Below are 15,204 nucleotides of genomic sequence, written 5' to 3'. Positions count from 1 at the left end.
ACCTAACTGCTGTCCAAGGACATGAGTAACCCCATGATACAATCTCTGAATATCTAGGTCCTAGGTTAAATTGGAGCAGACCAGTGAAAAGCAGTAGAAATTATTCGACAAAAATCAGTAGCCAAGAAAATAGTAGCGTTACACTCTCGCGCCTCGGAAAACATGAAATTGGTCCGGCTTCTAATCTCTCTCGTTCAATCGGATTGCCATCCCATCGAACTATAAGAGAGCGGGAATCGCGAATCTATATCTGCGCTCACAGTAGTTCATTATAATATCTGCGGAGATGGTTAGTAGTACTTATACGAGCTACTACTGAGGTAAATTAAGGATAAAGTGATTGCCATAATTGGCATAATACACCATGGGATGCTTTTTAATTAGTTTATCATTCGCAAGCCATCGGAGCTATCAAAATCCAACAAGTTCATGATGTCATATTAAAATTACGCGCTCAGAGGACGGCAGTTTGATTCAATTATCTTTGCACGTTCGAGTAATCGGTTATCGGAGTAAGGGTTTGTGCACACGGCTGATCACATGAACTGTGCAAATGGTGTGCTTGGTTGTGGGAAGCGAGTAAGCCAGTGGAATTAAAAGCTCATGGGTATAACCGGGACCACCGGCAGACAGCAATACTAAGTATTGCTGCTCGATGGTATTATATATTATGATTGCGTGACAAAGTCTACCACCAAGTATAATTGTAAGCATAATCGTAAAATTATGCCAATACTTTTACTATACCAATAAATAAGACAATTTATTAATACAAATATTTAAACATTGTCATGTACTATCGGAATCACATTTGTTTTTTTTTTTTTGTTGTTTACCTTCATGCTATTGCCTATTGTATAAAAATGTAGTTCATTAGACTCGATCGAAAAGAAAAAAAATATGCTTGCTATCTTTTTTTAAAATACAGGGTTAAAAAAGATAGTGAGCCTTCTGGTCCTATCAGATAGATTTTTTAAACAACAGAATGTACATCCCCAGTTAGAATAAGCTTATATTAAAGCATTATTAAGCTGAGATAGGATAGTATGGGATAGAACACGCAGATCATAATTAAATTAACCTCTTAACGTTGTTAACCTTGAACCGCATGGGGTCATATTCGGGAAAGCACCGAATTTTCGATTGCTTAATTTGTATTTATAAACATCGCGAGGAAAGCTGCATGTGTCGAATGAAATGGTTACACGTGTCGATTCAACAACCGGCAATGAAGAAGGGTGGAATAATATCCAAATCATTACATAACAGGTCTTTGTCCAGCATATTTACGTTTTTTTACATTAAAGCATATTCAAAAACTAAATATCAATGTCCACGTCATATTCACTGATTGTATATAAAACCTTTACAGCGTGTGTATATAAAATGTTAAGAGAACATTGTAAATCTAAAATGGGTTGAGGGACGTTTTAAGCGTCCCAATCTTCAGTGGCGCGTTTGATTTTATTGCCGTCCTGAAAGTAGAATACACATAACGTCTAATTTATTGTTTTCGAAACAACATTTTTAATTACCGTCCATTTTCACTGTAACCTTTTTTTACTGTTTTGTAGAAAATCGTAACAATGTATATAATTATACTAATTTTTAGGACATTTTATACATAATACGAGATCGGCTTATCTCCCACTAAAACGTCGATCAATATCAGTTTAGTTAATCCGAATCATCATTGGTGTATAGTAGCCGATGACGCGATAGGCGACCAATGAGCGTACAGTATTTAGTCATATTAATAAATCTGACTTTAATCAGCGTTTCAGGAACTAGAAGTACATACGTGGTGTACTGATAAATAATATTACTTTATTATTTTTGTTAAAAACTTTTTTAGTCCGTGTACTTACACGCGAACAATTTAGTACACCGTATTGTTTCGTCACCAGCACCAAAAATTAATGCAAAATCTCAGCTCCTAGAAACTCGAACTCGAAGAACTACGTATATGTATATACTTTAGGGTATATCCGAAACCTGTGTCCCGGGCGAGGCGTACTTCCTGCAGCGGTGACGTCAAAGCGATCAATGGGCCTGACGTCGACACCCCCTCTCCCCACCACACCGCACAATAGCAGAGGGTAAGACGCCGTGGAATGCTCCACGAAATTATTCCTCGATAGCTTATTGATGTTTAGGTCTATTAAATTGTACTTAGAGAGTTCTTGGCGTGTTTTCTCAATGATATAATTATACTTTTAAAGACGATCGCCTCTGTATATAGAAGTATTAAAATCATAACTGTACACTTGTGCACATTATTCATTGAAGTTTGCGCAAAATGTTTCGGAACGATTTCATGCATATGTCTCTGGTACTGTCTGTAAAACTTCGACATTTTGGTCTTACCAAAACACAAGCATGAGTTTGTATATGATTAATAATGATTCAGTAAGAAACTATAATATTAAGTATAATTGTGATTAAGGCTTCTTTACCGGGAGCCACTGAAAATCAGTTTTGAGATCTTCTGAGTTCAATATCAAACTGAGTGAATGTGCTTCTTGGGGACCATTGCACTGCGGTGTTTATTTATTTTTTATGGTCTTTTATGTAACTTTTTGGTCAATGTAATCGCTGCTTTTCTAAATATTATCATAAGTTTCTTTATTTCTTTTGTTGTGGTTCTCAAAAGAAATTAGGTATAAACAACAATGAACGTAAATAATTTAATTTAGTTATATTCAAATGTTCAAATATGTTTATATTTAAAGATGTCGGTCAGATGACGTACAATCTATACGACCCGATTTTGGTTTCTATCTAATCAATACAGGCCCTTCAGTTGTAATCTTCGCAAACGAATCTTTACATTTATCTATGAAGTGTAGATATGAATGGATAACGTGTGAATCTGAACCGAAGTTTACGGGTTCAAATCCAAGCATCACAGTATTCCATACATGTGCTAAATTTGTATTTATAATTATAAAAATGAATTATAATTCATATCGTACTCAGCGTTGAAGAGAAACATCATTATAAAACCTGCATGAAATTGCATGAACGACATATGTATCCATCAAATATTATTGAAACAACAACAGCCTGAAACAACAGCGTGGTTTAATAATATTAACACGCATATGTTTATGTTTTACTACATCAAAAGGAGAGGACGCCTTAGCCCAGCAGTGGAACATACAGGCTGTTACATTACTTTTACATTTCCACCAACGAGGTCAGAATATAGTTTAGGTGGAATCTGGAATTCTGTGGTCTGACACGGAGGAAGCATTCTTAGACAGTATCACATAGAATGCAAGTAATTCACAGCTGCACTGCTGTTGAACTTAATAATCTCACAGGATACGTGTGGCCTTCCACTAAATATACCTACTATATAACATACTAAGGATTTCTTAACATATATATAGTAAATGCTTGTAAATTTGTTATTATATCCTCTTGTTTTTAGATTAGAACAATTAGTCTTTTATATAGCTCGAGGCGAAGCAGAGCTGGGCTGTAATATTGGTATAATAAAATAAAAATCGCGATTCACATAATTGATTTTCTCTAACAACTTCATAAAGCCAACAATTATTATAAAAAAAAAACTACACTAATGGCAAGAGGATAGTCCAATAAATAAATCTGACTAACTTACTTAACTTAACTTTATTTATGTCCGTGTGCGATATAAAACACAAAAGTTTTTTTTTTGTGACGTTGCTTTCAAAAATGCGTTCGAAATATATACGTTAAGACATAACTGACACATTTGTCGGAATAAATGTGTCGATTCAATCTAACGTTAACCATCTCGTAGTCTACTGCACGATGACAACAACGACTCGTGAATACCGTATCAATATCAAGGATGGAATTGGAAACATGGACACGTGCCAAGGATCCTTAAAGAATAGCAAATATATCACAAGTATAAAAAAAATCCAAAGGAATTTTGTGTAAGATTTGCGTCAAAGAACATAAATAATCAGATCACATTTTACTTTTAGAAACTTTCATAAGACTACCAAGAACAGCACTTCTTATAATTAGAATAAGAATTACAAGAACGGCCATTCGTCATGAACGAAACGATTCATTAATTCGCTTGACACAGAATAGAATACCGTAGAAATGGCATGGAGTTGCGTTTAATCTCTACATACATGATTGACGTCTTGAATAATTTGTAATATTCTCCAAACCTTCTCCTCAAAGGGAGAGGGGGACTTAGCCCAGCAGTGGGAAATTTACAGGCTGCTAATGTAATGTAAAAAAAAATTATGGATTTGCGAAAAGAGTATGTTTTGAATGTCGGCGAAATTGCTATCGGAACTTGGGCAACTAAGTTAAAGTGGACACATGTATTGAAGTGGAATAGTTTTGTATTAATCAAGATCTGTCTAGTGCATAATATAGCAGAGTTTTAAGCAAATCTAAAGGAATATGTAAACCCTTTACTCCCTATTCGATTGTAATATATGCTATGGATTATCGCTTTCTACACTACAAACCTTTGTTTTATGATATACCTAGGGCAAAATCATCTAACTGAAGCCCAAGCTGAAACCTGACCAAAACTTACTCTCCATCTCTGCGGCCACGGTGAATGGGTTAATAAATACATTATATAAATATCATAACTGTTTATTCATCAAAGATCGAATCGGAAGTCAGATCATTAATAAAAAGGTACCAAAATCACATATAAATACTTTTTTTTCTTTTGGAGACATATTCGTATAATCAAATATGACAATGTATAGAATATATTATTTACAAAAACGTAACAAGTAACACAAATACCAAGTACAGTTATCGCCTTTTTACGTTCGTTATGGCTGGTTAAGCAATATTTTTACACGACTATTTTTTTAAATGAGTATATCGAGTTTTACCAGCCGTATCAACACCGCAGTTAATTGGACGCATAGTTTAATTAACGGCCTATTTGACGCAGAATAACTTACTCTGTATCCTGAAATGTTTTTCATGAACTCGTAATTAAAACAATTTTTTTTGGCATTTTATTATTACGATATTTAAGTATAGTACTAAGTGTTAAGCTTTGTATTAAATGTGCCATTTCTAAGATGTTCCACAGTTATGCTTAGTTTACGTACAACCTTATTATAAGGAAATCATGCAAATTTCAAACTTATCGTGGACAAAATTCAAGTATTTCGTGGACGAATGCCAATTACATCTGTAGGACATTCTAAATTATATAAACTCGGTTCTAGGGGCACGGGCGCCCTTTTAACGTGGGCGTATCGAACGGTATCCCTCTCTCTCACACATATCCCTTTCTTTCTCTAACCGATCACGATATTTTAGCCCCTACGTAACTGTCACGGGAGCATTTCACGACCGCCTTTTCATTGATGTCACTTGCAAGTAACATAATAAGCCTATAGAGGAGACGCGGCAATGTAAACGGAACAATAGATAGTGGACCAGGTTCGATCTACATACGGGGCCGTGGTGACGTCCAGGAAATATACAGACACATAACTAAATTGCAAAGTATCATTCACGTAAGAACATTGATTTTGTAAACGCTTACAATACGCAACCGGTCTGTGTTACATTTTTATCGAATGACCATTTTGTTATTGGATTATTATATTCCGTGGCGAACTTTGCTCATGACACTGTTTGAACTTTCAGCATGGGAAAACAATATCTCGACTAACCCTAGAGAACAATTTATTTCCCGCAATACGTAATTGGACCAACCCGCATTGGAGCAGCGTGGTGGAATATGCTCCAAACCTTCTCCTTAAAGGGAGAGGAGGCCTTAGCCCAGCAGTGAAAAATTTACAGGCTATTAATGTAAAAAAAATTAATACGTAATTAAGGACATCTCACAGTAAATATTTAGGTTAAGCCGGGATATGATTTTTAACAGTATATCAATATTTTCATATAGTTAAGTTTAGTTAGACTTCGCTCGCGTTTCAGGGGTTGCACACAATGTCACTATCGTAAAATTTCATAAAAATCCATTCAGTAGCTTTTGGGTGAAAGAGTAACAAACATGCATACATAAAAACATTCGCCTTTATAATATTAGTAAGGATGTATCCTTTAAATATTATGTCGTATATCATTTTCGAACATTTCACGATCGTATTTGCGGTGACTTTCGAATTTCTGCTTACCGATTGTAAAATATTCGTCGAAAAATTCAAAATTATACTTAAATAATAAAAGAACCGAGATGGCCCAATGGTTAGAATGCGTGCATCATAACCGATGATTTCGAGTTCAAACCCAGGCAAGCACCACTGAATTTTCATGTGCTTAATTTCTGTTTATAATTCATCTCGTGCTCCAAACGTTCTCTTCAAAGGGGGAGGAGGCTTTAGTCCAGCAGTGGGAAATTAATAGGCTGCTAATGTGAAAAAAAAATGTTTATTACAGGAGTTGATACGATTTTAAGAAATAGTCTGTGTGTGATTATAATCATATTAAATTTTCACCCGCTGCCGAGCTTCCGAGTAATTTGATCTATGAATACAGAATAATTTGATTTTTACATAACATAACACGAATTAAGTACCTATACTTTATAAATTTTACTTAAATTAATTCGCAAATACTTTTTATTACGGGATCTAAATATTAACCGGAAGTATAATGATTGATAGTGATGTATTTTAACGTAATTTAATTACCTTCTGTTACTTTTTTTATTAATTCGTCGTCGTATTTTTTTTATAATTGACACTTTAAACCTGAAAATTTCAATTAGATTTACTTCAATAATTGTATATGACAGATTAAATGTTAAATATATTATCCGACTAGGGTTTTCATGTGGAAAATAAATGTATCCAAGTAGACTTTTATGCCGGGCTGAGTTAGATTGGCATTTCAAGGCTAGACCACTTTGTCGTATCCATCTGATAAAACTGTCCCATGAAAAATTGTAAGATATTATTCAATAAAATCTGAGATATTAATATATGATCTATCAAGTCTTTGATACCATGGAATAAAAACGAAGGGGACACTAATATTTTATTATTTTTATAAAAACTAGTTGTAACCCTCGACTTCGCTTGACCAACAGTCATCTTAACAAAGTAGACTTTGTCCTTTATTGAACTTCAAGCTTGCTTTAACTCTAAGAAAGAACATCTATTTTCCAGATTTCATCAAATTCGGTTCAGTGGTTTAGGCGCCAGAGACAGACAGACAGAGTGATGTCGCATTTATAATTAGTATATATACAAATTAATAATGAGAATTTAAAAACGTGTTACGAAACAATGCTTTAGATTAATAGTATAGATGATCTTTTTTCTGATTCTTTTTTCTGGAGCTCCTGTTGTTCTCCCCTAAATCCGCCTCTGGAGTAGATGAATATGAGGATCGAACGGGGAAAAGTGGGGATAGTCTAGTGCATAGAATGGAAAAACCTCATGATAGTCCATTCAAATCCCTGCAGTCACTGAGTTTTCTCATACTTGATTTGAATTTATATAATTCGTTAAGTGCGAACGAAAATATCGTGATGTTTAACATTCGCAATATTTCATTACAAGCCCGCTTAAAAGTAGCAGTACTAAGCTCTGTACCTAACAGGAATGGAGACGTGCCCAGCGGTGGGATGGTACTGCAAAATACAGCACCACTTACAATGGCAGACCGTAAAGTGACATCAGATGGTAAATGGTACCCAATGATTGCTACAATAAAACAGAAAAACATTTTTTTTTTTTAAATTACCAGCCAGTTCATTTTTTTATTCTATCAAGATTAACTTGATTAACCTTTTTTTACATCTGTTTCTTTACTCTACCATAAGGTTGCCTGGAATGGAACACTGTTTTAAAAATAAGGCACCCTCTTGTGCACCTTTCTTGAATGTGATTTATCCATGTGTTTATTGGTGTATAATAAAGAGTAATTTGATTTGAAACTAATCTTGACTCGTGACTCTTAATAATAAACAATAGACATTCGATTCAATATTATATAGGAAATAGCATATTTTTTAATGACCACTATTATTATTCAATTCGTGACAAGATATGTTAAGTGGCATCAGTCACACGACTGTGTTTATTATGAATGATATATTAGTATTTAACAAAACAAATAATAACCTTGTCATTCCTTGTACAATGTCAAACTAAGAAAGACAGAAATTTCTCTCGTGTATAGATACATACTGTATATTTAATAACAAAAACACAAAGTTGCTATTACATTCTAAAGAATCATAATTTATTTTTAAAAAACAAAAGTTCAGTGAAACTTGGGCATTATATTCATTTTATACATCAATATTTTTTATAAAAATATATCAATTTAGTTAAAAATGTAAAAATTATAAACAGAGTTCTTCTCTTTCCTTCCCCTTAGTTATATATTTTTATTTTCAAATATATAACTAATATTTAATAATTTGTGCTAAAATGGCATAAGCTTAACATAAGTAATAGCAACAATATTACACAAAAATGCACATTGAATCATATCAAAGGCGTTATATGAAACATTTATTCATTGTTACAAACTAGTTTTCCAGTTACTGATATTCTGGTTACCAAAGTAGAGACAATTCCATGAGATATAATTATATTAATTAATTATATTTAGGTATTGATTGTCAATACTGGACAAAGGATTACTAAATATAATAAATAATAAAAATAATGAGTGAAAATATTTATTGTTATAGGTTTAAACTTGGTATGTTATGGATATGTAATAAAATTTTACCAATTTAAGTTTTTCAGTATGAATATTACATTATTAAGAACTTGTAAAAGATAAAATTACAAAGCAACGGTTTGACTTTATTTCTAGACTTTAACTTGGTATTAAGCAATCACAGAAGAAAACAAATAGCCTTGATAACAATTTTAGCTTCTCTCAAGTATAACACGATGCAAAAATAAAGTTTAATCTTTTTTATATTGAGATACAGATACAGATTCTGAATCTTTTTGGTTATATAAATAACAATCATACATCACAAATCAACTTAAATCTAATCGGAATATTATTAGTGAAGGGTCTTTTTCATTTGTTTATATTAATGCATGCATGTGTCATTGAAATATAGTGACACAAGGCAGAGAAATGCCTTAGTTTACATTAAAGATATAAAAGCTGTGGATAATCATTGTAGTTATAATCACTAATGATAAATTATACATATTATGACAGTTATCATTGATAGATAATCAAAACATAATGATATGTATCATACATACAAAAAAACAATAATTTCAATGAAATAAGATATGTTATTTGTTTCAAATACACTGTGATATTAAGTCGAAGTCAAACTGTTTCCATCGCTAGAAAATCGTAAACTCGAAATAAGTGGGATAAAGTTATTGATTAATGGATTAAGATCGAATAAGAATCGTTCGGAATATTTTACAAAGGTTTTTTTATGTATTGGCGATTATTATGAACGTCAGAAATACTAGTAATAAATTCATACGTGGTATTTAGTACTCGCAAGATAAATAACCGAGAATTGAAGAAATTTGATCCATTTCGGCATTCGATATAAATTTTAACCAAACAATACAACACTTACCGGTTACAGCAAATTCTGGTAAATATAGAAAATTTATATGTTCTATAAAATCACGAGTTCACAATTGTCCAATTAATTTCTATAATTTGGTGATAGTTTAATATTTTTTGTGTCGACTGTCGACAAATGTCGGTCTTTGACTTTTATTGTTGTTGTTGCCAGTTTTCAGTTTTAGGAAGAATATAAATTAGCCCATGAATGTTTTTAAGTATTTTTATGGGTTGAAATAAAGTAATAGAAGTTTTTAAAGTGAAGCCGTTTACATTTATGCCTAATGCCTAATAATTTACAATTATGCCTAATGCCTAATAATCTATTATAATAAAATTAAGAATAGATATTACAAAAATAAATAACTATGGTTGGTACTATTTCCGTTTGTCTATGGCACAATGTTTTCATCCATTCCTCTTCATTCGTGTATCCGTATCTGACAAACCGTTCGACGTTCAGTAACCTCTTTCCGCTAGGTGCCTTCGTAGAATTTAGAATGCCGAGTTGGACGCCATTTTGTAGCTGATTTATAAGTGCATTGTGCGCAGAAGGTTTTCTGTGATAATACCGTGTAAATTTCTAATTGTTTGTGTTAATTAGTGATATATAAGTTGCAAAAATAGGTAAGTATATTTGTTTATATCCGATATCGATCAACAACCATCCGTCGGTAGTAAAGACTTTGGCATGGACGCTGCTGACTCATTTCGTGAAATTATGTATGCGTTTCAGAATCTAAAATGCCGGGCGCCGGTACTTTCAAAATCTTCGTCGGGAACCTTTCCGATAAAACGACGGACGCCGATCTCAGACCGCTGTTTGAAAAGTTCGGTACGGTCGTAGAATGCGATATCGTCAGAAATTACGGTTTCGTACACATGGAAAATGAGCAAGTCGGACGCGAAGCCATTCAGAACCTTAACGGAGAAATAGTTCATGGACAGGCGATCAAAATAGAAGCGGCCAAGAGCCGAAAGGCGCCGTCGACGCCGACCACTAAAATATTCGTCGGTAACCTAACGGACAAGACGCGCGCGCCCGAAGTCCGCGAGCTGTTTCAGAAGTTCGGCACGGTCGTCGAGTGCGATATCGTTCGTAACTACGGCTTCGTACACTTGGACGCGTCGGGCGACGTGAATGAGGCTATCAAAGAGCTGAACGGTATGATGGTGGACGGGCAGCCCATGAAGGTGCAGCTCTCCACGAGCCGCGTCCGCCAGCGCCCGGGCATGGGCGATCCGGAACAGTGCTACCGCTGCGGACGCGGCGGTCACTGGTCCAAGGAATGCCCCAAGGCGCTGGGGCCCGACCGCAACGGTTTCCGCGATCGAGCGTTTGGCCGCGACCCGTACCCCCCACCGCCGCCGCCGCCGTTCCTCCGCGATCGCATGATGGGAGGATTTGGGGTAACGCGCTCTCCTTTACTTTACACGTAACGTCGGTTCACGTCGCATCAATTACGCCGAGTGGGCACCTCGCACGCGTTCCTATTCCTCGGCCGATACGATCGCTGCGGGCTCGATGATGCTACAGTAGCTTCCCAAATTCTACTCATACTACGTTATTAGATTCGTTCGGAAATATTTAATATATTTATTAAAATAGATTAGTTACAAGTTATAGTGTGTCACACTATAACAATTTTTTTTGTATGCTAAGCCTTTCTTTGTTGATGACAGGATCCTTATGATGGATACTATGATAGAGCGCGATTTGGTGAGAGTCCTCGTGATTTATTCGAGCGACGCTATCCAGTCGGAGCTTCCCGGGGACTAGACATGGGTGCTTCGCGTGCGCGAGGAGACTTCGTGTCGCCACCTCTGCGCAGGGAGCCCATGCCACCCATGCCCAACTTACCACCCATGCGAAGCAGTATGGGCTCTATGAGATCCTCTTACGACGCAATGTACAGCCGAAGAAGTCCCCCACGAGGACCGCAAATGTCACGAGGGTATGTAAAAGATTTCTCTGAAAGATGAAATATAAATTTTTTTTTATGTATTTTGCTTACTGAATAAACTGACTTTATCAAGAGTAAATATATTTTACTTAAGTACTATGTTTATAATTCCAGAATGTATGAAGACTTTAGCAGAGACACATTTGATGACAGAAGGTAGGCTTTGATTACTTCATTATTGTTATAATCTATTAGTAAAATGATAACTCGTTAAAAGCATTTGAGTACTCATCTCTAAAAAGATGCCTCTTGACAGTTGATAATAACCCCAAATAATGATTGGCATTGTTAGAGATTAATTCCTTACATATGTGCCACCACGACAACTGTTCATGTCTCGTGTCTATAATTACACTGGCTTATGTATGTACCCTTTAAAGTGAAACATACAAATGACTATTTGAAGACTAACTAAATGATGAGTGATAGGTACTGGTAAAGGTAAACATAAAACAACCATATTGAGAAAATATTATTTCTTTAGAGAAGTTACAGATAACTCTAAGAGTTTCCAAGCTGTATTGACAGACACATACTGCCAGTTAACATAATTTCCAGAACAAAATACACATGTGATGTGTGTCTGTAATTTTTTTTTTATAATAATACATTTTATTGCACCAAAATAAGGCAATTCAGTAAAATAAAATAATTATGTGTGACTAGTTGTCACGCGCGGCGTCGCTGGCGTTTTAGGGATTGGTTGTCAGATGTTAGGCATAAGAAAGTAGCCTATATCCTTCCTTAGTGTTCAAGCTTGATACATACCTAATATCATTAAATTTGGTTCAATGGTTTGGCCGCGAAAGAGCAATGGACAGACAGAGTGACTTTCGCATTTATAATACAAAAGGCGACTTATAAACTATAAGAAATACATCTTGCATTATTAATACTAAATTATTAACAAATTTACTCCCCAAATGTAGGTAGTGCTACTATAGTCCTATCAACAACAAAACAATTCGTGCAGGAAACAGTTGATATATTATAAATCAAATTGTCTGTTTATTTAATTTTGAAATCATCTAATTTAACATAGTGATTTAAGCTAGTTTGCTATAGCAACTGAATATATTTAATATATTAAATTATTAATTAATATTATTAGATTAGTTTATAACATTACAGAGTCCATGACACATTACTGCTAAATATCTGAAACTTTCACTTTTGACATGATATCCTCCGTGTGACCTCCATAATCAAAAATAATTATCGCCTTACTAACATGTACAGTTGCACAATGCTTTGTCTTCTTATTTCGAATAATAAAGACAAGTAAACTGATATTAGCTGTAGTTTTTTTTTGATAAAAAATATATCATAATTTATATTTACTTTACAGTTAAGTATTTCAATCATGTCTTTAAAAAAATTGTGTAAAATTTTCGTATAATCATTTTCAGTAAAACTAACAATTTCATTTTACTAGAAATTTAAAAAAAAAAATAAAAATTGCAACTAAGTAAAATAAACAGATAATTTTAACACAAATTCTCTTAACATCCTTACAATTTTTGGTATTAAAACAATTTATTATCAAGAAAGCTGACATAGTAGCAACACTGAATGTAAATTTTGTTTGTTTTGTTTGCAGGCCGGGTATGAGAGGTCCGTCGCCTTCCAGAAGATACGCCCCTTATTGAAAAAAGAAGAATTGACATGTGTTAACTAGAATTAATTTGACAGTCCAAGAAATCGGTACAGTGGAGCTACACGAATATTTTTCACTTTTCGTATCGTTGTCAAACATATACATGTTTCATATGTTATACATACGCCATTTCGTTTCCAGACGAATGATATTATATTTTAAATACATATGGATTGAAAGTATATTTTTAACTATTAACTGAGATGACTTTACGTATAGAATACATTAGAAAGTGTAAAAAATATCCCCACTAGCTCCACAGACAGGACAATATTATAGTTAAGTGACTGACTTGCAACTGAAACATAGGTAGTATTTTATATGGCTGCGTTCATGTGTTGAAATGTGATGAGAAGAGTGTAAATAGATTAATAATAAATTTCTCTTTAAGTATTGTTATTGTTTTATTACATTAGGCTTGGATTTTGGAGGAAGGTTTTTTTTTGTAATATATTAGGCAGACGGTCGAATGGGCCACCTACTAGTATGCGCTAATTTCGTTGTGTCTAGTTACTCTGGTTCACCCTTTCAACTTGATTAGCAATATATGTATCTGAAAAGTGTGCGGTACCTATTCAGATGGGCTACCACTAGTACTCCTACAAAGTGCAAATATTATATGTTAAAATAAAGCTTATAGATCTAAGTATGTAACAATGATACGAGGTTAGCAGAAGAGGTTATAAGCGGATCGAAGTATACTGTTGCGGTGAGGTGCGGGGGTTTAATAGGATAACACACTATTACAATTGTGAACAAACCATCCAAATATTCAACACTTGTTTTAAATTATATCTTCCATTTGCAGTTGAAACCTTTGAGAAATAGTACATAAACCTTTATTAAAAGCATGACTCCTCTTACTGCCCACTAGTGACTGGTTCATTTTTTCCAGAGGTTTGAAATTGCGATTCAACGGAGAAATACTGCTAGGATTCGGGCCACCATTCGACGCGGTCGTTATTTATAAAGTAACTTTTAAAGTTCTTATTTGTATGTATATAATTAAATGTAAATATGTAATTCATCTGTGTAATATTGAAAACATATAAACCATTCATTCATCAAAAAAGAGCTGTTTTAAACTCACGCCCTTAGTTATACTGGCTGGGACATCTCAGTTCCCAAGGTTGGCTCATTGCCTACGTAAGGATTAGTTAATATTTCTTGGAACGCCAATATCTATGAGCTGCCGTTTCCAATTACTATCAAGTGACCTATTTGTCCGTCTACCTATGCTATAAAACAAAAACTAAAAATGCGTGGAGTTCCTATTCCTTGATTTCCATTGAGGATAAATTTAATATTTGAAAAAGTAGCTATTGAGTTATTGTCGGTTCTTTCCGGTAGAATGGAAAATCCAATCCGGTGGTACATTCAACTTAGACCAAAAAAAAAAGGCCTGTTTGAGTAAAGTAAGTATATTTTGATTTCAACTTCCCTAACTATTATGTAAACTGTGTTAGTGACTCGCAATAATTCCTGAAATGCTAATATTTTATTCCATGCTCGATTTCATAAAGAATAGAATTATGCAAAATAGAGATGAAACAAACATTTATCACAATAAGCGTCCAAAGTCCATTTTTTATCCTTTAAATAAAATTTATCTATAATTTATATTATTTATCATATTGTTTTTTAAACTGAATTCTATGTTTTTTTTAAGAATAACAATAATTTTATTTCATTAGTACAGACAACATAATAAAATAGTGCAAGCTGTAACCTACTGTCACTAAAATATATTTTATTTATTTATCAGCACAACAAAAATAGTGTACTGACCTTATGAAAATCAGTGTTACTTGGATACAATAATATAGAATGTTGTCATAGTAAATAAATACCATAGACAAACAATTAAGTAATACCTCGACCATCTTGAAAGTATAATTATCATAATTTAAAACCTCAACGTGTGTGCCTACTGATTAATAATTTACGACTTTTAGATTTCGTTTAAGTTTTATCTGACGTTTAAAACTTTGACAGTTTTAGTGAAGAACCTTTGTCAAAACATGATAATTACAAAAATAAACGACTTGTATGAAA

The 15,204-nt window shown here is 33.9% G+C and overlaps 1 protein-coding gene and 1 long non-coding RNA gene across 2 annotated transcripts in view; one reads left to right on the top strand and one right to left on the bottom strand.

Moving 5' to 3' along the window:
• Nucleotides 1-9,679, bottom strand: part of LOC135193726 (uncharacterized) — a 50,140-nt gene extending 40,461 nt beyond the window's left edge. The window contains exon 1 of the long non-coding RNA XR_010309401.1: nt 9,539-9,679. This is a non-coding gene — a long non-coding RNA (uncharacterized LOC135193726). The remainder of the gene's footprint in view (nt 1-9,538) is intronic.
• Nucleotides 9,680-9,961: 282 nt separating this feature from the next.
• Nucleotides 9,962-13,542, top strand: LOC113404319 (RNA-binding protein lark). The gene is made up of 5 exons (XM_026645187.2): nt 9,962-10,155; nt 10,265-10,938; nt 11,212-11,483; nt 11,607-11,648; nt 13,093-13,542. Exons 2-5 carry the CDS (start codon nt 10,273-10,275, stop codon nt 13,139-13,141), a joined length of 1,029 nt encoding a protein of 342 aa, XP_026500972.1. The 5' UTR covers nt 9,962-10,155; nt 10,265-10,272; the 3' UTR covers nt 13,142-13,542.
• The last annotated feature ends 1,662 nt before the right edge of the window (nt 13,543-15,204 follow it).

The sequence above is a fragment of the Vanessa tameamea genome, chromosome 17 (genome assembly GCF_037043105.1).
Source record: "Vanessa tameamea isolate UH-Manoa-2023 chromosome 17, ilVanTame1 primary haplotype, whole genome shotgun sequence".
In the NCBI taxonomy this organism is placed as follows: Eukaryota; Metazoa; Arthropoda; class Insecta; order Lepidoptera; family Nymphalidae; genus Vanessa; species Vanessa tameamea.
This window is presented reverse-complemented; position numbering and strand designations above follow the sequence as displayed.